This window comes from Eulemur rufifrons, chromosome 6 (genome assembly GCF_041146395.1).
Source record: "Eulemur rufifrons isolate Redbay chromosome 6, OSU_ERuf_1, whole genome shotgun sequence".
NCBI classification, from domain to species: Eukaryota; Metazoa; Chordata; class Mammalia; order Primates; family Lemuridae; genus Eulemur; species Eulemur rufifrons.
In genome coordinates, this window is record NC_090988.1 from 23,036,169 (window position 1) to 23,059,943 (window position 23,775).

The 23,775-nt window shown below is 38.4% G+C and overlaps 1 protein-coding gene across 1 annotated transcript; it reads left to right on the plus strand.

Annotated features, from left to right (window-relative positions):
* Positions 1–1,704: 1,704 nt before the first annotated feature.
* BTG4 (BTG anti-proliferation factor 4) lies at positions 1,705–21,021 on the plus strand. The gene is made up of 5 exons (XM_069468958.1): positions 1,705–1,769; positions 16,974–17,172; positions 17,654–17,791; positions 18,359–18,557; positions 20,517–21,021. The coding sequence occupies exons 2-5, from the start codon at positions 17,000–17,002 to the stop codon at positions 20,694–20,696; spliced, it is 690 nt and encodes a 229-aa protein (XP_069325059.1). The 5' UTR covers positions 1,705–1,769; positions 16,974–16,999; the 3' UTR covers positions 20,697–21,021.
* Positions 21,022–23,775: the final 2,754 nt, after the last annotated feature.

Consider the following 23,775-nt stretch of genomic DNA (forward strand, 5'->3'; position numbering starts at 1 on the left):
GATTCTACTAAGTGAAGTATCCTAAGAATGGAAAAATAAGCACCACATGTACTCACCATCAAATTGGTTTCACTGATCATCACCTGAGAGCACATTTAGGAATAACATTGACCGGGTGTCAGGCAGATGTGGGTGGGGGAGGGGATGGGTGTATACATACATAATGAGTGTGATGCGCACTGTCTAGGGGATGGAGACGTTTGAAGCTCTGACTGGGGGGGGGTGGAGGAGGGCAAGGGCAATATATGTAACCCAAATTTTTGTACCCCCACAATATGGTGAAATAAGAATAAGAAAATCAGGATTATTTGGAAATTTAATGAAAATCAGACTATCTTCTGAAATATTGGCCTACCTTTTGAAGATATTTTTCTTTCTCCTCAGATTTCTGAATCTTTAGGGCTTTAGCAATGACATCTCTGGCCTCTAAAGGGAATAAAGTCAAATTCAATCTGAAATAATTTTATTATGATTTTACAATAACATTGATATAAAATAGGATAAGGGCTAAAAGGTAATAAATAGAGTGGGAAGGTAAACTTACATTCTGTGTCATAAAACTCTATAAACCAGATTCATAAATAATTAGAAACTGAATTAGCTGGGGCAGATGAGTAAGCCTGAGTCCAGAGACAAAAAAAGGTCTCCAAAGAAAACATATCAGAGATTTCAATTTCTATATTCCTATTTGACCTATTATAGGAATATAGGCATTTTGTTCTGGATAAATAGGGTGGTCCCTGAGGCAGGGTCTTAGGTATGCAATTCAGAAAGTCATGCCAAAGTGTAAAGTGGTACCTCTGTACTTACTACGCATTTTCTGAAAAACCTAGGAGTCAGGATGTTGAAAGGCATAAAACTTGGTACTTACTGTCATCCTCAAGGCGAAAAGAATGGGATTGATTTTTCTCTAAAAAATACAAAAGGAAAGCAAAGAACTCATTGGACATAGTACAACATGAAAGGTATTTGAATTTTCTATAGCTATAAAAATTGCATGATAACAGTTTCCACACCCTAGGCCTCACTAAAGGCTTCCAGGTCAGGGAACTTGGCTCCTAATGTTGACTCCGCCTTCAACTTTCTCTAGGGCTTCCATGTTTAAATTCAGTTGTATAAACTACTTTTCTTAATATCCTTTCAGCCAACATATAACATCTCCTCAGATTATTCTATACTGTTTACCAAATAGATGCCATAATTTAAGGGATACTTAAGATATACTTTTTAAATGTAACAGATACACCACTGATTCTTTTGGGGTGGAAGAATTGCTGGAAAGGTTCAGGAACTATTTATACCTATAATTATTTGTATATACCATTCAGACATTTGAAGTGAAAGATTCTTATTTTAGTTGGTTCTGGCGGAGGCAGATGTCACTAGCAGGAGGCAGCTACTTTACTCACCAGACACACTGCTCTTAGAGGGCCCCGCCACCGCCACCGCCACCGGCAGCCGCTGACTGCTACCTCTGGACAGCACCAGCTGACTTTCGTTAGGGGGATACATCGACGCCGAGATCCAGAACTGCTTAGCCAAGTTGGCGTCCTGTTCCGAGGAGCCGGCGAATACCAATACGCCCGGGGGGCAAACTTCCTGGGACTCCTTTCGGCCGCCGGGACCTCCGCCTGTTCCTTCAGGTCCCGTTCCCATGGCAACTCAGGACGCTTCTCCAAGCTCCCTCGCCCCTCCCCCAGCCCCGCCCCTCCGAGAACCGCCAAGTTGGTAACAGCCACAGCCACGCCCTGAAGCCCTCGGTTTCCTCGGTAGGTGTTGGGGTCCAGTGCGCGCCTGTGGGCCATCTGAACCCCACTTCTGCGGTGATCACAGGCTTCGGGACCAGTCCAAACCTTGGAGTCGATATGGGAGAGTCAAGACATCAGCTTTGGGTCGTGTCCTGTCCTGTTCTGTCGGAGGCAGTGGGGGAGCACTTCAGTCTCTTATACACTCAGTCAGCCTCCTTCACCCACGAAGACAGCTACATAAACTTGAAATTCCTTAGCCCCATCGCCCCAATCCCCCCTCCCAGACCTGATTGCCCGGTGTACAGAACCCGCTACGTGAAAGTTCTGAGGCCTGCGTTGGAGAATTCAATAGGGCGGCTAAAAGTCTAGTCGGTGGGAGCCAGAGGCCTGAACTGGGCCACGGGTACCCATGTATATAGTTTTAGTGATTTTTTCCCTCCCCTAATCCTTTAAGACAAATCTTAGGGAACAAGCTAGATTTAAATTGTAACTGCATTTAATAATGATTCCCACTAAAAGTTGCCTACAGTGCAACAGTTGTAAATGATTACTAAAAGAAGGGATTATATCTAATGAGTGGACCAAGTCCCTTCAAGTCCTTTCGAATTATGAAAAATTTTGTTAATATATTCTTATGTAAGTATTATCGTGTGTGTGTGTGTGTGTGTGTGTAGCTTTCCCGAGAGATTTTGTTAACGTACGAACAATTTAACCATTTCAGAGATAAGAAAAGTTGTAATTACTGTGGCAGGAACTGAGATGGACAACATAAAGCCAATCTAGGAGAGGAAATGGTCACATGGCAATAACTACAATTTATGTCTTTAAGGCACTTTATTCTTTCAAAATATTACCAACAATATAGTACACAGAAAGTTCAAAGTTGATAATCACAAGTACACATAACATAGATCAGCTAAGAAAAAAAATCTTATTCCCCAATATATCTCAATCTTTTTTGTTAAAAGTCTGAAGGAATATTGACAAATAAATCTATATATACACATTCATACATGTTACATACATTGTATAGTTAGTAGCTAAAATGTTGATGTTTCTCTTGGCTGAGCACTTGATTAACAGGCAATGGATGACATCAGCATATTCCAATACCCCTTCTCCCCCAGGCACGTTGGCGATGCACAGGCAGCTCATTTGGATGAATTCCCAAATCTTTTTACCTGGCCGTGTCGTTAGTGATTGGTACTATTAGCAATCAGCTAACTACACTGCCTAGTAACTAGACTCACAGAAAACAACTGCTGTCTCAAGTTGGTGCCCCCTCACGTGGCGACAGGCAAATGATCCGTTAAGCTGTAGCTCACTTTAGTTGCTGGCGTGGTCAATACCCTACTAAATAATGAAAAATAGGCACAATGAATCATAGCACACAGTATTAACCGTTACAAGGGGGCATTTCTCCAAGCCGTTTCAATGTCTTTATATCTTAAAGCCATTAAACTCCGCGGATTTCGCTTTCCTGGCATGAGATTGTTCCGTCTTGCTTTCACTCCTTGAGATAGCTAACAATTTCTATCTAGAGAAAGTTTCCGAGGGTTACACCGGCACTTGGACAACGCGCTCGCGGAGCAGCGCAGCGCGGGTCAAACGCGACGCACGGCACCGCAGACGCAGCCGTCTCCGCCCAAAGGCTGCCCGGCGGCGGGCCGGCGTCCTCCTCCCGGCGGGCGGCGGGTGATGCTGTGCCTTGTTTTGATGGCAGTGGAGTTAGTGATTGTAAGCACCACCGCACAATCAGCTAATTACACTGCCTACAAACCGAGCACCGGGCGCCCGCGGCTGCAGCTCCCGGACGGTCCGCAGCGCCGACGCGGTGTTCCCGAGCCGGCGGGCTGCAGGGTCGGGGCCCGCCCCGGCCCCCCACTTCACCCCGGGCGACGCCCGACAGTGGCTGGGCACGAGGCCAGGGTGAGGGGCCCCCGAGGACACCTCCGGGCCCACCGGGCACCCTCGCCGGCCGCGCCGCGCCCCGACCCCAGGTGACCCCCGGGCCTCCCCTTCCCCGCAGTCTCCCGCACCTCGCAGGGCCCTCCCGCTCAGGTTCCCTTCCCGGTCCTTTCCTCTTCGCTTCCCCGGCCCCGGCTCCCACTTCCCTCACGCCCGGCCCGACCCGCCTCAGAAAACTTCTCCCCAGTTCCCAGCCCAAACCCTAGTGCCGGCTCTGTCAACCCCGTGCGCCCCGCAGCTCCGAGTGGCCGAATGACCGTGGCCCTGGCTGGCCAACCGCCCTTGGAACCCCGCGGGCCGAGGGGGCGGGGCGGGTGCAAGATGGGACGGTGGGGGAGGGGCAGCGTGGGGGAAGGGGAGGAAGCTGCCAGAAGGGGCTGTGGGCGGGCCCCTGTGGGGCCTCCAGGGAAGAGGCCTAGGAGATGGAAGCACAGATTCTTGAGAAGTTTCTCTTCCGGATATAGCAGGAGGGGGACAGAGCTCCTCCCCTTTCCGGTTCCCCAAGAAACTTACAAGCCCACCCAGTTTTCGTGCCCATTCAGTATTGTAGGTTTGAATTTTCCAAGTGGAGGTAGGCCTAGGGAGGCTGTGACTTGCGGGAAGACTGCCTTTGAGAGGCTCATCTGCACCCTTGGCGGCTGCTGGGGACTTGGTCTTAGACTCCTAGAGAGGGTCATGCAGTGGGGTGAAGGCTGGATCTGCTAGTCAGATAATGAGCTAGTCAGCTTGTTAGAGAGAGCAAAGTGTGGTGGTCCTCTTTAGATCAAGGCCACAGTTTAGTACTCTCAAGGTCAGTCTTAGGCAAAATTATTTATTTAAATACCTGTTTTACGTTAAGCACCTAGGTCTCCCCTTCTATTAATACCTTCACATGTACAATCTAGGTCGTGACACAAAGCAAACACATATTATTTACCGTTCAAAACAGTATATAATAAATTACTAAACTGGGTAGGCTTTACTAATAGAAATAGAAAGGGACCCATCAATGAGAGCTGTTAAATAGGTCAGAGAAGGTTTACGGAGGTGAGACTTGAATGGATCCTTGAAGCCAGAGTAAATCTGGATATTCGGGGTGAGGCCTGTGGAGGCCAGAAAAATCAATGTCTTGGGATGGTTACATTTTCCTGTTATCACAGTTCCATGTTTGATGATGTAGATGTGTTTGTATTTGGGGTAGGTTGGGCAAAGGGGACAGTTCCAGAGGATTTCTGGGAGCTCTCTACTAATAATTCTTTCATTTATTACCCCTTCCCCTTTTTTCCTTTAATGAACGAATCAGGAGAGGATGGGAACATTCTCCTTATCCTCATTTTATGGAACTCATCGGGAAATTCAAGTAAAATATGGTCTTCATGCACCCAGTAATACTTATTGTTGACCAGGAAGGCTTAGTTCTAAATTATTTTCTGCAAAAGAAAACTTCCCAGCCATAGGTTGATTCTCTAAAAGCAGCAAACGGTCTTACAGATGTCACTAGTAACATGAATAGGGGCAGGTAATCTGGATCATTCAACACAAATTCCAAACTCACACTATTAAAACACCAGAACTTCCCAAGGATATTCAACTTATAGCATTATCTTGCATAGGAAGGACAGCACTTTTTTTTTTTTTTTTTGGCCAAATGCATACTTTAAACACCAAAGTGAAGAGAAGGAAACCAAAGTATAAAATGTACAGTACAAAAATTTTAATTATAAAAATTAAGTTGTAAAATTAAATTATGAAAGACAGATCATTTACAACTAACTATGTTTTGTATTCATCTTATCTTTGGGATAGGCACAATGTTGTAGCACATGTTATATAAATCACACTCACTTAAATATACATGCATAAATAAAACCAGAAGTGGTTCCATTAACAACATGCAGACTTATAAATCTTGGTTAGGATGTAAAAACAATTCTCTCCTTTCAAACTGTTAGTAATTTTTACCTAGTACGATATTTAATTATTCCCAACTGATGTTTTTTGATTATTAGTTGCATCTTAAATATCTTACCTCAGCTAGATTGCTGCCATCCACGTTGCATTAGATGCCTTGAAAATTAGAGTTTTTAAAACTTTCTTCAAAGGCAATAAAAAATAAGGAAAACTCAAATATAAATGTCATTAAGATGCATTACCTACTGAAATAATTTTTTAAAAATGTAATTTATTTTGTATGTAGTACAACTAAAAAATAACGACAAAAATGTGTGTGGCCTAGTTCTATTTGAAAAAAAAAAAAAAAGAATGCTTGTTCTTAGGGTTGCTGTTGATTTGGCCTGCAGTTACTAGAGAAACTCCAAGGATCTCGTTCCCTTTATGGTTCATGTCTAGGCATGCCTGGAGGCCAGGGAGACCCATGATTTAATCTAAGTAAGAATGCTTGTGGTGTTTTAAATGCCCAAACAGAAGATTGCATTTGTTTTAGACAGCACCTTTCAGGGGAATTGTTTACTGTTTTAATTTCTGGGCTTTTGGTGATCAGGGAGATGGGAAAAGGAGCTCTGAGGAGAGGAGGTGAGGTTGGAGGAAACCAAGAAGAGTATAGAAAACAAAATACCTTCTACTTTAACTCTGGCAAATTTATATTGGCTTAATTTACCACTCGTAGATACCAGACTAGAGTGATGGGAATTGAGAATTGTTAATGCAAAAGATGGGGACAAAATACTCCTTCCCTTCAACACATGCAAACACACCATCTGAACATTTCCTGTCTCCTATAGCTTTTGAAGAATGTTTTTAAGGGAGGAAGAAGTGAAGAATCAGACTGATTAGAAATTACTGGATTTTAGCAGCTTCTTTTTAAACCTGTTTTTTAAATGTGTATTTTCTCTTGGGAAATATAAAACCATATTTTGGTTTTTATAGAGAGCAATAAATGTCAGATTACCTTATTAACATTCATGATAGTATACTTAGGGACCAGTTTATATGCTGAAGCAAGACTAAACTGAAGTCAGATTAGTGCCTTTGAAGTACTAAAAAATCAATGAATCTATTTATGAGAGATGTTCTTTTGAGCTAAAATGAACTGCCAGCAGTTTTTATAATTCCATACTTCTGGTTCCATTTCATTGTACTGTCATTAGTAAGAGTGTACCAGATTCTTAATTAGCTTCTTGTTTATATTTATTGATTGATCAATACCAGATGCTTTCAGTATAAAAATGTTAAATTAATTTATCTTTTAGGTAAGTCACAATCTAACAAAATAGGCTTTATAATTCAACTTGCTGGAGCTCTTAGTTATGAATTCAGCAGTAGGAGCAAACATGTTGCTTAAGAGAACAGAGTCTCTAAGGATTTATGGCAGGAGATAGACAATTTGTATAGATAGTTAATATAGTTATGTTAATTATATTAATGTAGAATACTAAGAAGTTAATATTAAGATTGTAATTTTTATTAATGTATTGAGAATACATGTTTATGTTGTATATCTGTGGTCCCCAACCTCCTGGCTGTGGATTGGTACCTGTTGGTGGCCTGTTAGGGACTGGCCACAGATCTCCCCTGCCAGCTGTGGAAAAATTGTCTTCCATGAAACTTAGGAACTGGGGACTGCAGAACAGGAGGTGAGTGGTGGGTGAGCAAGCGAAGCTTCATCTGTATTTGCAGCTGCTCCCCATCACTCACAGTCTGAGCTCTGCCTCCCCCGCCTCCCTCACCCCGGACCCCATCCCAGGAAAAATTGTCTTCTATGAAACTGGTCCCTGGTGCCAAAAAGTTTGGGGACTGCTGTTATATATTCTATTTATATGTAATTATATTTGTATCAAGATGGTTATATTAAAAAGTGCTTTAGGAATCGTGATGGCTAATGTAAGCTTCATTATTGCCAACATTTAGGAAAAAGAAAGAGCAAAATCACCAAAATTTGGGACAGACAAAAGGCTGTATGGAAAAGATGGGATCGAGCTGAGTCTAGAAGGAAAAATATTACATAGCAGGAGCAATTTGTGAAGGAAAAACACAAGCAAATTCTTAAAGACTGTGATATACGTGGCCAGTTGGAAGAGCAATGAGTGTGTCCCTATTGGGGAAATAAGATTAGAGAGGCAGGTAAGTAGGGGATAAATCACAGTGGACTTTAAATGTCAGCCCTGGGTGTATACAATGTGTTGTTTTATGAAGATTAATTAAATATTAATACCATAGATTAGAAGAGGGAGAGACAGAGGAGACTGGAAACCCATTTAGGAGATTATTTTATTAATATTAAGTCTGGATATGAAATAATGTAGAAAAGACGGGATGAATGAGAGAGACTTCGTGAAGAAACTTTACAGGACTTGGTGATTGCTTTGAGTGGAGAGAGAGAGAACCAGATCAACTTCCAGATTTTGTTGACAGGTAGAGGTGTTGAGAGGGCAGATCTAGTCAGAGTTGATAAGTATGATTTTGAGTGTAGGCATTTTTAGTTTTAGGTAATGGAGGAATATTGTGGTGGAGTTAGATATGTGGAGCCGGAACTCTGGCAAGAGACCAGAACTGAAAAAAGTTAGCAGTTTTCTGAAGCTATGATAGTTGAGGTCACGAGGACAAATGGTTCTCTAAGGGAGGTGTGTTGGCTTTTTCTTCATTTCCTGCCAGCACCTGCTGTTGTTCACCCGGGACACCAGAGTGGGTGGCTGGCAGCAATGTATTATTCTCAAATAGGGAACAGAATGAGGAAAGCAGAAGGCTCAGGACCAAATCTGAGAGGATTCCTCTCCTAGTCAGGGGGTGGCAGGAGGAAGTAAATCTTGAGAAGGGTTAGCCCACAAGAGAGGACTCTCACAACAGCCAGGCTGTTCTAAACAGGGTCATCCACGCAGATAAACTCAAGAGGAACTGCTGCATCGGAGCCCCCACATCGTACGGTCTGGTCAGTGGAATCAGCCGTAGGGCAGCAGATGATTGGATTGGCTCTACCAGAATGTTCTTTACTTATAGTCAATGAAGGATCAATAATCTTCTCTAGGTTGTAACTAAACAGATTCACTTTCTTGGCCTGTGCCCACCACTGATTGGCCTCTGTCACCTCTCCAAAAAATCCTCAGGTAGATTTTCAAGGTTTATAAAAATGATTTTAGGGTTTCAATACACCCAGCTAAGAGTTTGGATGTGCAGCTGAAAAGAAATTATTCTCCCTTTTAAGCATTCTAGAGTGTGTTCTGTAACTCTATGAAGCCAAAGGAGAAAATGGACTGGTTTTTCTGTTATTTTATTTACAAGAATGAAAATAATTTATGCCATTCTCTTAAGTATCACACTATATCCATTTATTCTCATTTTTATTTCCACTGACCTCATTTGAAGCCTTTTTTTTTCTTATGGGGAATTTATATTTAGTTTAAAAAAATTATATAATTTTCATTTATCTTTAATTCCTCTACATCCATAGAGTATATCTCAAGAATTTCATCATGCTTACATTTAGTAAAGTTCAAACTGTCCTTCCCCCTCTTAGCTTGTCTGTAATTTGTTGAAATCTCAAGCTCAAATCCTACTTCCTGGGTAAAATTTTCCCTGGTGCCTTTAGTCCACCTTGATTCTTTCTCGTCTCTAGTATCTTTTGCACTTAATATACTCACTCTACAATTAGTATCTTCCATTAGCAAGAGAGTATTATTTTCTTATGCTCTAATTGTATTTTGAATTCAACATTTTATTATAGTATAGGGTGCTGTACATACATTTTCTTAAACTCTGAATTATATTTAATGGATTATTTTGGTTTCTAACTTGAAAAATTATGTATATGTATATAATTTTTTTGCCCTTCCTCACATAATGCCACTTACATTGTGAGTGCTCAATAGTGAACATAGAAAAGACAAAGTAGGAAAAAGGCTTGTGGCAAATAAAACACTTGCATAATAACTTTACAAAAAAGAAACATCGTATAGTATAGTTTAAGATTCATTTAGTTTATCAGTAAAGAAGTTTCACTTTGAAGATTAGGCCTCATGAAAAATTTCTTTTGGGTTCAGATCAACATTGCATAGCTATAGAATTTTATTACGTAAGATTTTGGGACATGCAATTTTGTTTCAGTAATTGATATAACTTCCTTTATATGTGGTTTGACCATAATGGGACTGAGTTTATATGTGGGTTGTGGAATCAGTTCATTGTTTTATAAAATGTACAACTTTCTTGCTGTTATTAAAAAAATACACTTTCTTTCAGAAGTGGAATTTTGCTAAAACATTGATACTTTTCACCTCATTAGCAATGGTATTCATTTGCAAATGAATAGATAAGCCTAGGGATGTAGCTTGTAGTGTAAGGAAGAGAAACTAAAGCAATCAAATAGGACCAATTGTAAGATTACTATATCACAAGTCCAGCAACTTTACTATTCAATTTAGATGATATTTTAAAAATACTTTGTTTATTTCTAAGCCTTTATAAGCATAAATATTTTCATTTTATAGGTGAAGTTTAAAACCAAGAAGACAAATGTAGAAATAGATTTTTAAGGTTTACCTTTATTGGTAAAGTTTGAGGCTTGACTATACCTTAGTGATCAAGTTGAATTCGCTCATTTTAAAATGAGGAAATGCAATTCTAGAAGCTATTACTTGTACAAGGTCATTTCAGTCATTGTTGTGTTTTATACCATTTGATTTTCTGTTACAGGCATAATAAGAAGGTAAAATATGTCTATTCTGCTTTCCCTTCTTTCTGTTCTTCCTCATTCCAGATGGCCAGAAGCTCCATATTCCTCATTTTCTATGGTTCCTTACCCAGGTTTAATCCCCTCACCCAAACAGAACACCATCCTGTTGCTCCACTGTGGATAACTCATCTAACATCTTCAAAAAGAAATCCTTATTGTTGCAAAAGGCATTGTCATCCTTCTTCATGGCTGAATAGTATTTCATGGTATATGTATACCACATTTTGTTAATCCACTTGTGAATTGATGGTCATTTGGGTTGATTCCACATCTTTGTAATTGTGAATTGTGCTGCAATAAACATTCAAGTTCAGTTGTCTTTTTGATAAAGTGACTTCTTTTCCTTTGGATAAATACCCAGTAGTGGGATTGCTGGATCAAATGGTAGGTCAACTTTTAGTTCTTTGAGGAATCTCCATACTGTTTTCTACAGAGGTTGTACTAATTTGGATGGAACTGGGGACCATTATCCTAAATGAAGTATATAAAGAATGGAAAAACAAACACCATGTGTGCTCACTGTTAAATTAGAACTAACTGATGAACACACATGTGCATAAAGGGAAGTAAAACTCAATGGAAATCAAGCAGCAGGGCAGATGAGGAGGGCACGGGCACAAACCTACTTTACAGGTACAATGAACACTATCTGGATGACGGGCACACTTTTAACTCTGACTCAAGCATTGCAAAAGCAATCCATGTAACCAAAAACATTGGTACCCCTGTAATACTTAAAAATAATAACAACAAAAAAGAAATCCTTGAAAGACAATGTCTTAAGCAAGGGAATAAATGTCTTATATTGGGAATTTTGGACATCACACAAAAACAGTGGGAGAGTTGTTTTGTCCTTCAAATTTCAGCATTTTCTCTTCCACTGAAATCTGAGGTTGGCTTAGTCTGGGCCAGTTTGGACCTTCTGCTAAATTCTAACATCCTTTCAGTGGACATTACTAATTGAGTGTTTAATGCCATTGCAAACTCAGTATTCCTCAATTTGAATTAATCACCGTTTGTTTCATACTGGCTCTTCCACTGAACTCCTTAATTCTTTCAATGATAACATTAATCTCTTGGTTACAAGTGCATGAAACTTGGAGTCAGTTTTGAATATCCCATGTCTCAAACTCTGCATCCAAGTAGGCACTTGTGTATATATTAAATTTCCTCCTCTAGATTATAAGCCTCTTAAAAAGAAAGTTGAATTTTGTTTTTCTTTTTACTGCCCTCTCACAACTTAGTGTCTGTAGTAGGTGGGCAGCAAATAGTCTCTGAGCGAATGTCAATTAAAACAGAAGGTGTAATTGTCATTAACATAAAGGAGGTGATTTTAAATAAGATGTGAAAGTCATCATAAAAAAGTAACCCTGGCAATCTTGCATGATATTTAGTTTCTATTTGATTGTTCTTTCCTGAAATCTAAGTACATTGTTATTCTACTGTTCTATTCATAACTTCCAAGGCCTGCCTGGGCCTGTTGCAGAAAATAATGCTAGGAGAGGGGTCAAAACCTCATCAGCTAATGTGCTTCATCAACTCAAAAGTGCAATGGAACAGTACGTCATCCGGGAAGGGGAAATAATGAAAGAATTGTTAAACATGTGGCACCATTTTAATATTGTAAATGCAAATACAAACCATTTGTAAAAGAAAAGTTTGTATATTTGCTAATCCATATGTTGCCTTTAGTTCAGAAGCAAATTTTATTTCAGAAATATGCAGGGAATTCTGCTAATTTTCAGTTTTGTCCCTTTTAACATCAGTTTAAAAAATAATCTTTACAAAAGTTATCTCAGCGAATGGCTAGAAAAAATGAGAATAAATCATGCAAATTTGTCATAATGATCTCTGTTAAGCTTAAGGCATTATTAAGCAATCAAAAGTGTGAAATAAATTTAAAATCTCCTTGATAGGTAGGAGATATCTGTCTTAATTATTTCTACTTTTGCTGCACATTAGAATCACTTGGGGAGCTTTAAAAAATCCTGATGCCCGGGTTGCACCTCATACCAATTAAGTCAGAATGGCTGGGCTTAGAGGAAGGAGGCAGGCATCGGTATTTTTAAAAGACTTTCAGGTGATTCCAAAGTGCAGCAGTTTGGGAACCCCTGCCATTCAGTAAGGGGAATGAGAAGTGCATCATGGACAGCTGAAATTAATAAGATACTGTGGCCGTGGAAGATAATGAAGGTCCTAGTTTCACCTTTGTTTTATATTTATACGTTGTGGGCATATAGTAGACATTTAATATTTATGAATTGAACTGAGCTAACCTTAATTAAATCTTAAATCATATCACTCATAGATATCAAGATGCTCAGCCATCCATTTCAATAGTTCTTTAAAAATTTTAATAGCTGTACATCTTTTTGGGATACGTGTGATACTGATGATACCTGTATACCATGTGTAATGATCAAGTCAAGATAATTGGGATATCCATTCCCTCAAACATTTATCTTTTCTTTGTGTTGATGGGATGGCCCTTAAGAGTTGTTGCAGATTGAGCCAAGGGGTCCAGGTGTTTGTACCCTGACAGTAGCCAGTCAGTGGCTGCAGGGTACCCCTTAGAAGCAGAGGATAACTTTAGGGGAGGCAGTTCCTGAGGCCAGTTCCCAGGGAAAGGTGCATCTATGAGCCGTGAATAGCTGGGGTGATTGGGATAGTTGGCCCTGAAGAGGAGAACTAGTTGGAAGACCACAGTACCTACTATAGTGTTCAAATTGACTTACTTTGGCTAATTGGAGCTCTTCATGTTAGTTGTTGTATCGACCCATTGGTTTTTTACAGCTTCCTTGCTTTCTGGCATAATGCATTCCAGGCTCATCTAATGTATTACCTGAACTGCAATTGGAATCAGCTATTTATCTGGGGAAAGTTTCCTTTTTAAATGGAAAATGGTATTTAAAGACCAAAAAATGCGTGCTAATTTTGCTTATTGATTCTAGAAGCCTTTTCAGGAGACAGAATTAAAATATATATTTTTGAAAGGAAAGAAAACCACAAGTTCATATTAATGAACTTCCAATCATTTCAAAATTTAATATTATAGGACTTTTACTTAATTTCTTTGATTTTATACTTTTATCCTTTTTCCTTACATTAAAAATCTTAGTTCCTAACAACATTAAAAAAAATATTCGCATTACCCTACTCTAGTCTCTTTCTCTGCCTCTCTTTCTGTCCCTCTCTCTTTCTATACGATAGTTTCAAAATAATACTAACATTACTGTAAACAATTAGGCTACAAAATGATTATTTTAAAAGATAAATCCTTGCAGCTCTGTCTTTAGAATATATTCCAATGTGTTCTAGAGTCACTTGAAATATTTCTTTTTTGTGTGTCTGGTTGTCACTAGATGTAATTTTCTTTTTTAAAAAATTATTATTTATTTATTTATTTTGTAGAGATGGTGGTCTCATTGTATTGCTCAGGCTGGTCTCCAACTCCTGGCCTCAAGTAATCCTCCTATCTCGGCCTCCCAAAGTGCTAGGATTACAGGCGTGAGCCACCATGCTTGGACTAATTTTCATCTTGTTAGTAGAAAAGAAGCAGAGTAGATCCTAAAGATTAACATAATTTTCCATTCATTCTGAACTTCTAAGTGAAATTTATTTTACCATTGTCTTTCATGTTGTGTATTTGCTCATATCACTGACTGAGACATTGTGTTCTGTCCTTTTTTCTTAATAACTCAGAGCAGCTAAATTAAGCTAAATTAAGGGAGAATTAGACAAAACAGAGATATAGTAAGACTAATGAATTTGTCCATGACCATAAGGAAAAGTGGAGATATAACTATAACTTCAGCCTCTTCATTTTATGGAAGGAAATGATAGTTTAAAACCAGACAAGTTATGGGGTTCAGACCACAAATATTACCTTAGAGTTTGGAATCTCATGAATGAGTGCTAACTTTACATGTATACTAGTGGTTTGTACTATATTAGTATGAGAATTTTGACTTATACTAATTTTATAAGAACAAAATGGCTGTAATTTATACTTTCAGAGGTTAGGATATAAAGCTTATTGACTATGTATACCAGACTCATATGCTACTGATTGTAATTACCAGATTCATATGCTACTCTAAATATATGTAAATTTTCACCTGTTGATTTTTAGAAACTACAAGTTCTATAATAACAAAAAACTTTATTTTTTAAACAACTTTGTCTTAATAACATTAAAGTAAATATTCGCATTACCCTAATTTATTTATAGAGCACTTACTGAGTACCAGGTACTGTTCTAGGCATTTTATACTTCTCATAACAACCCTAAAAGATGGGCACTCGTAGTGTATCTCTTTTATATAAATGAGTAAATTGAGGCACAGAGAAGTTAAGTAACTAGCTAAGGCCACACAGTAAATTGAGCTAGCATCCAAAGCCAATAGTCTAATTCCAAAGAATCAGTAGGTACATTTTTTTACCCTCTCTTTACAGATGCCGATCTTGACGATTAGACAGGTTGAGAAACTTCCCCAAATCTCTAGTAAACTAGAGGACTGGGATTTGATCCCACAATGTTGATTTTATGGGTGATTTCTTAACTACTCTGCTGTACTGCCACCATGTAGGTTCATGACCAAGTGCCTTTAATACTTTATCTGTTGTAATCTTGATAACAACCGTATGGGGTCGCTGTTGTACCTCCCATTTAACAGACAGGAAATTAAGTTGCCCAGGGTTACACGTAGTGAGTTGCAATTCACTCCCAGGTCTGTAGGACCCCAAAGCGCATATCCTTAAACATTATACTGTGCGGGGAGGGAAAGATGTCACAAAAACATTAGCGTTAGTGAAAAAGAGTACTTGTCAGTTCAATGTGAGGCAGTGGTGTGATGTCACTGCTGACAAGGCGAAAGCCACCTGTCAGCTGAGTCCTAGAACACAGTCTCCAGAGGGAGGGAGGCAGCAGTCTCACACTACTAGGCTTTGTGGGTGGAGCACACCTGGAGCAGTGTGTGCAAGTCTGGGCCCCACACTTAAAAAAAAAAAAAAAAAAAAGAGAATTACTCACACACCTGAAACTGATCTGGATGTGGGTAGCCAGCATGGTGAGCTGTCTGAGTAACATGTCTATAGGAAGAACTGTTAAAAAGCTGAGAATCTTTAGGCTCCACAAAGAGAAGACTCAGGCGAGGCTGAATAGCTGTATTTGAAATGTCATCATAGGATGGAAGATTAGATGTTATCTGTATAGTTCCAGAGGGAAAAACTAGGCTGCACATACAGAAAATCAGAGGTGGACTTGGTTCCACGTAGAAAGGAGGGACTGACTGGTATTTGGAGCTTCTAAGAAGTGAAATGGACTTCCTTGTAGGAGTGAATTCTTTTTCACTGATGAAGAAACTGAATGACCACTAATCTGGATGTTAAAGACTTACATACATCAGGTATGGTGATTCTTAAATTTAAGTGATTATAAGAATCACCTGGGAGGAACTTGTTAAATACTGATTCCCAGGCCTTAACCTTTAGAAGAATTGCTTCAGCAGATCTGGGATAAGGCCCAAGAATCTGCATTTTTGTTTAAGAATCTGCATTTTAAACAAGCAACCCAGCGAGTTCAAACCAGGTAGGCAATTACTGACCCACCCTTTCAGAACTAGTGAGATTAGGTAAACTTAGATCTCTTCCATTTATTCTACAAATAAATATTTAAGTAAAAAAATATGAGTAGTCAACACGATGACTGTTCAAAGAAAGTTGTCTTAAGTTTTGTAAAAGATCCAAGACAAAATTATTTAATATGTTAACAGAATTAGAGACGGAATTATTGGAATGTAGAATATTAGGCTGTGGAAGAAGGCTTGATTCTTACTCCATGTCATGAAAGATAAGATTTTAATAGCAAAATAGAAGATAGAAAATCCAGTTTGAAAATCTTTAAACAGTTTAAATCACGAAACTACTTATGCTGAGGAACAATCTGAGGGAGACCTGGAAAAAAACTATATGATTATCCTAATGGACAGCACCTGTGTGAGGTGAACCACTAATCAGCCTTTAGGGCCCAGGCTTATATAAACTTCAGCCTAGAACTCACAAACAGGTGTGGGTGAGAGTTGGAAACATAAAGCTGGTCTTCTGACTCTGGCCCACTTTTTGTTGGAGCTGAAGAGCTTTTGTTGGTAAGTATAATATAGGTTTGATTAATATCAACTTAAAGTGTGCAACTTGTGGGCCACGTTTTAGAATTACTGTCTCCTGAAATTTTTGCTCTTTGTAAATAATGTTTTTTAAAAGTGGTGCTTGGTGTAATTTACTGTCCCATATAAGGATCTTTTCCACTTAAGTTGCATAATGATGTTTCATTTATTTCTTAAGTGTTTTAAAGTTTTAAAAAGATTTTTTTTTCTTAGAAAAACTTTAAAGATGAGCTAGTTGAGGAATTGGTGTTCTTGGCTGGTTTGTTGATTGATAGTGTTGTACTTTTTGTTCCCTAAGGGCTTCTTTATAGAAAATAATTTATCTTAAACTTAAGGTATATAAAATTTCGAAATGGCAATCATGTACTGACAGTACACGAAACCCTTGTTTCTACTTAATTTATTCTTGCTTCCTTTTGATGGTTTCAGATCTCTGTATAGATTTTTCTTGAATCATGAGAGATGAAATTGCAACAACAGTTTTCTTTGTCACAAGATTGGTGAAAAAACATGATAAGCTGAATAAACAGCAAATAGAAGACTTCGCAGAAAAGCTGATGACAGTCCTGTTTGAAACATACAGAAGTCACTGGCACTCTGATTGTCCTTCCAAAGGGCAAGCCTTCAGGTGAGAGCTAAAGGGAAGGAGGCAAACAGTAGCATCTGCTAGGAGAATGCGATGCTTTTGTCTGTCTGTAAATAACAGTTTTGTGGGCTCAAATTCATTTGTTTAAACATGGACTTGAAAGGAGGAGATGTGGTAGATGACAGTGTAGCTGAAAACAATAGAGCAAACCCCCTTACGTGAGGTGGAGTAAACAATTTCTAACTTGTGTTTGCCATGAAAGATAAGCTGTGAATATCTGGTGAACTATTAATAATTATGTGACTTAATGATGCAACCCACATTCTGAGTCACTGTAGCAAAAGTTGATTGTGTCTTACTCTTGCTCGTAGGGGTGGAGGGTGGAGGTGGATGAGGGAAAGGTGGGGGTGAGGTGGGAGCTGGGTATATTGGAGCGGTATGCCCACAATGTGGTTCTCCTGCCCAAGCCTGTCCTCATGTCTTTATCTCCCTTTCCTTTATTTATTTATTTATTTTTTTAAAGATGTATCAGGATAAACAACAATCAGAATAAAGATCCCATTCTGGAAAAGGCTTGTGCTGAAAGTAACGTGGATTTTTCTCAACTGGGACTTCCGAAGGAGATGACCATATGGGTAGATCCCTTTGAAGTGTGCTGTAGGTGAGTAATCTCACAGTCTGTGTGCTCTGTGACCCCTGGAAGCCTCAGGTTATTTAATCAGCTCTATACACCTTTGTGAAAGATGCCGTCCCAAAGCCTTGGGTTAGCAGCCAGGACACTTCTTGGTTAAGATTTTTGCAAAGTTCTGTTAGATACCAGTCTTTCATTAGGTGTGGCTGGAATGGGGAGCACAAAGACTTTGCAGAATATTTGAAATGTGACTTGAATCAGTGCACCCTATTGCAAACTGTAGATTTGTAACTTTAAGTATTATAGGCAGTTTCAGGAAGGAAGAGGAGTTATCAGCCATGGGGCAATTCAGACCATTAGTTGAATCAAAAGAAACTGTCTTTTTCTGAGCAATCAACCAAAATAGCTCTTACAGAATATCCTCACTAATTATAACAGTGTAGTAGCTGAAGGTCATAATGTCCTTCATTATTTTTAGGCCTATCCCTTTTAAAATAACTTTTTGTAAGTTAGCATATTGTCTCCAGAAAAGATTAGAGATAAAACTCCTGTGAAGTTCAATGTTTAATGCATTCTTAAATTTCTTTTCTTATTTAGGTATGGTGAGAAAAGCCATCCATTTACAATTGCTTCTTTTAGAGGTAGATGGGAGGAATGGGAACTATATCAACAAATCAGTTACGCTGTTAATAGAGCCTCATTAGACTACTCCTCTGGCACTTCCTCGGATGAAGAAAGTTATGGCAAGGAACCTCAAATCATTCCTAAAGTCAGCAATCCAAAGAGTATTTATCAGGTCAAGTGTGTTCCAGTTCTTTTCTATACTGTTTTTCAGTCTAATTCTTAAAAGAATGTGCTCAGTATAAAAATAACAAAACAAACAAAAACAAAAGCACAAAAAAAATCACAATCTTAGTATTCCGGCAAAGCTTTATTCTCATACACACACACACACACACACCCCCACACACGTGTGCATGCATGTGCCCCATGTCTTCCCTTTGCTTGGCTGAGTTCTTGGTATCTACACAATCTTTTGTTGTCCCGTTTTTTCATATAGTATTTGAAGACACACAGATTTCTTTCCACTTGGATTTATTCAGAATTAAATATTAAGATTCGTGGGCTTTCTTTTTGTTAATCAAAAATAACGTGGCATTTATAGAAAACTTGGAATACTTAGGAAAGGTCAAAGGTCTATAATCCTGCCATTACAGCAATTTTTTAAAACTCTCTTTTTTTAACCACAACCCTTGAAAGATATGCACATTTATATAAAAGTTTCATGAAACAGTGTTTTTTCTTCCAATACTTCCAATTAAATTTAATTGATTTCAAGCACTTAAATTAATTTTGTGACACAATTTGATCAGTGTTTTACTGATCTAGAGAGAATCTCTGTTAACACTTCATGTATACTTGTTTGTATGTCTTCTTAAATTAATCACTTAGGTATTAGATGTTAAAGCGATTGTAATTTTTAACATCTGAATATTCATTTGCTTTCCTTGTAATTTTACTATTGGCAGAGATTCTAGATTAAAAAAGCTGAAAACTTGTATAGTGATGTCTGAATTTTAAGTTATTTCTTGAGATTTGATTCTCAGGAATAAATTCACTGGGTCATTGAGTATGGATATTTTACTGGTTTTAAATATGTGGCCAAAGTACCATACAGAAAATTGTATTTCTTTGTAGTCTCACCAGCTCTATGTAAAAGTGCCTGCTTTACCCTTTCTCCTAGAATTGGCTATTCTCACTTAAAAACCAGAATTTGATAAAAATGACACATATCTACAATAGTATTAGTGAAATTAAACACTTAAATTGCCATGTGCCCAAATGTTTTAGCACTTACTGTCTTATGAATTTTCTCTTCACCCATTCGTTACTTGAAGTCCTAATGTGTAATTTTAGGCTCCTCATAGGTCACAGAAGTATTTTAACCCTTTGTCATATGACTGACAAATATTTTTCCCCCTAGTTCTATAAACTATATGTGTCTAGCTTATAGTTAGTTCCATATGTATAAAGTTTAAAACTACACAGAAATACAGTAAGTCCTCCATGTCGTGGAACCTGTCATGCAGGTTCTTGGAAACTGCAAGTTTAAACAAAAATGTATAATGAAACCAGTTTGTCTCAACATTATAACAAAACATCATCATTTGAGGACCTGCTGTACTTCATTTCACTTAAAGTCAGTTTTCACGATGCTATTGACCAGGTGAAATGAGGACTTACTATATTTGCCCTTAATTCTATTTCTATGGTTAGAAAGGTCACCTTCTATCTAGAAATCAGATCTATAATCAGCTGTGTCCTTTTATGTGGTCCATTAAACGTCTGTATGAGTCATCTGAGCTGGATATTTCTAGGCCTTGGCCTCAGATCATGAATAACTAGTTTGGGATTGGGCTGGCAGGAGTGGGGTGGGGATGGAAAGGGGGAGAACCCAAGAATATACACGAATTTTAATAAATGTGTTCTTAATTTTTAGTTGGCTTAAAGAATTAATTTTTTTTTTCTAGTTCTTAATTACATGCTATTAAAGAATTAATTTTGTTAGTTAATAGGTACAGTATAAAGTGACTTACTTCTTACCTCCCCCCCAAGTACTGGTGAATTTTGCAAAGGTGGTTATCTACTTTCATTTGTACTCCCTGTGTTTTTGAAAGGCTGAACTGAGTTATGGTTCATGTTTAGTCCTTGGAGCTAGCTTATCAGAGATCTTCACACTTTCTGTTTTTTCCAGGTCGAAACCTTGAAACAGCCCTTTCAATCTTGGTTCCAAATTCCCCGAAAAAAGATCGTGGCAGATGTCCGTGTGGGCCTCCTGGGAAACACTTACCCCGCTGTGCACAAGCACCCAAAGTGTCAAAGGCCTGCTGTGCGCCAGGTGGACAGGTACCACTGGGTCAACGCAAGCCGATGATGCAGAGACTGGGTACGTGATGGGAGGAGCCCAGAGGAGCAGCTTTATTCTCTCTTAGATGAAAATGAGTCTCAGGTTGAGAGGCCCGTCCATGAAACAGAAAAAATGAACACATTAGGAACTAGGGTGCATAGTGGTGAATCCTCTCACATAGATCATGACTCTGTTCTTAGCTGTACTTTTAATTCTGACTTAATTTTACATGAAGTTTTATGTAATATTGATGAACGTACCCAGTAAGTTAGTAGGATGAAGATATTGACCTGTGTTAAGATTCAATGTAGTGTGAAAAGTAACAGTTTAAATAAACGTGCTGTGTTTTTAAATACCTTCCTAGTTCAGTTTGTTGCAAGAAAAGTTTTAAAAGTTTGTTTTTTCATTTGCTTTTTTTTTAAAGTAGATCTTCACTTAGAGAAGAGTGATCCTGACATACAGTATTCTAGCTTCTACTTTATTACTTGCTATCACTGTTCTATTTCCCAAATCCAGTAAGAACTTGTTTTGAAAATTATTTTTTAAGATACAAAATTCCCTTCTTTGTGTGTCTTTTTAAAAATCTGGTCTATTTCTAAGACTGTTAATAGACTTAATAACTGACTTATTTTACAAAAGTGATGCATGTTCATTATGAAGAATTCCAACTAAGCAGAAAAGCATACCACCAAGAAAATAAAAATCCCTACTACCCAGCTAGAAATTACCATTTTTAATATTAAATTGTGTCCATCTTTGCAGTCATTCTATGTTTATACACAGAGGTAAGACTTGATGCATAGACAAGCAATTTGATAAGAAAACCATACTAGAGGAGCTAGTCATTAAAGATTTCAATTTAATTTTGCTTGATCTTAGCAAAACAAACAACAACAACAACAACAACAACAAAACTCTCAAGTAAAACTGAAAGAATTACTGAAACATCCATAAGCTTTTCTAATACAAATTATTTTACTAAGTTTTCTCTAGAACTAAAGAAAAAGAAAACATCAGGAGCCTGGAACAGTCCTTAAAACTCTTTTCCCAAAATTTGTACAGTATTGATTGATCACTGTTGCTATGCCAGCTGTAGAAATTAGCATTCTTAATTTTTTCTCTTGTCCTATATCTTCTTTTTCTTTTTTCTCTTTTTTTCTTTTTTTTTTTGAGACAGGGTCTCTGTCACCTAGATTGGTGTGCAGTCGCATGGTCATAGCTCACTGTAACTTCAAACTTCTGGCCTCAAGTGATCCTCCTGCCTTAGCCTCCCAAGTTGCTGGGATTATAGACACGCACCACCACTCCTGACTAATTTTTTTACTTTTTGTAGAGACAGGGTCTTGCTCTGCTGCCCAGGTTAGTGTTGAACTCCTGGGCTCAAGTGAACCTCCAACCTTGGCCTCCCAAAGTGCTGGGATTACAGGCATGAGCCACTGCACCTGGCCCCATGTCATTTTTAATGGCAAGGTGTAACATTCATGTTCTGTCCTGAGACAATTATTCATATCTAAATGGAGTCAATGTTCATCAATAATCTCTACGTTTGAAATATGGTTCATCTTTGGGTGGCTGGATCTTATCGCTAAAAAACTTTTACAAATGGCTCATAGGTGTCATATTCTGTGAATTTATTTGTTCTCAAGACTATCTCAGTTCTTTTACACTTGAAGGACAATTTTAGGTCATGCTTTCTTTCCCTTGCAATTTTATGGATATCACACTAATCTAGCATTGTATTTAATATGTTGCTGTAGAAACATCTGAGGCCAGCTTGATTTCCCTAACTCCCTGTCACTTATACTACGTGTGCATTTACTTCTTTTTTTTTTTTTTTTTTTTGAGACAGAGTCTCTCTCTGTTGCCTGGATGTCAGCCCAGCTCACAGCAACCTCAAACTCCTAGGCTTAAGCAATCCTTTTGCCTCAGCCTCCCGAATAGCTGGGACTACAGGCATGTGCCACCATGCCTGGCTAATTTTTTTCTATATATATAATTTTAGCTGTTCAGATCATTTCTTTCTATTTTTAGTAGAGATGGGGTCTCGCTCTTGCTCAGGCTGGTCTCAGAACTCCTGACCTCAAGTGATCCTCCCGCCTCGGCCTCCCAGAGTGCTAGGATTACAGGCGTGAGCCACAGCGCCCAGCCCTGTGCATTTACTTCTTTAGGTGATTTCCTTTGTCTGCCAGTCTAAAAAAGCCATTCTCTATACTTGAAGTATGTTTCAGTCAATCATTTTGTAATAATTTTTCTTGAAATGTCGTGTGGCTTTCTGAACTGCAGATTTAGTTTTGTAAAGCAATATTTAGTAATATGATCCTTGAACATTTTCTTCGTTTCAGGGCTATCAACTGTCTTTATGCTGGCTCATTTGTCCTTCATATCTCTATGATTTATCTGATCGCTTTAATATTTTTCTTCTTTTTTTTTTTTTTAAGCCATGATTGTCTTAAGCCATCTGTCAGTTTCTCAATCCTGAATAGTCCGTTTTTTGTTTCTTCCTTATTTATTAGTTCCATAACGATGATGTTTTGGATTTTAATTAGTGGCTTTCTCTATAGTCTACCATGCCTTCTAGTTTTATTTTAATCATCTGTTTCTGAATGTTTGAATCAACATTCTGTTTACATTTTTTGAGCACAAGGCATCATAGGAAATCTGGGCTCTGGGTTATGATTTCTTTTCCACTAGTCTCTTCTATATTTTGCATTAATCTTTTTTATTGTAGTGTTAACACAGTTATGCTGGTTTTTCTTTTTTCTTTTTATTCTGTTCAGCATGGACAGCTCTATCTAGAATTTCTATTGGGTATAGTGTGGATAACTCCTTTTCTTTCTTTACAAAATCAATTTATCTTCTTGCTGGGCTTAGATATTTAGTCTACTTTTATATAGCCCAAGGGTGTTAGATGTTGGGGAGGGGGAGCTTAGCTGGGGCTGTGTGAAATCTTAGGAAAAAATGAGATTTGCTCTTGGGGTTTTTGTTAAGTACCTTGCACATTCATGCTCCTGGCATAGTAAGGACAGGGCTGTGAGTTAATTTTAGCTTACTCTTACGGTTTTAGGTGGTTGCACTTTCAACTCACAGTGGATTCTTGGAGCATGTA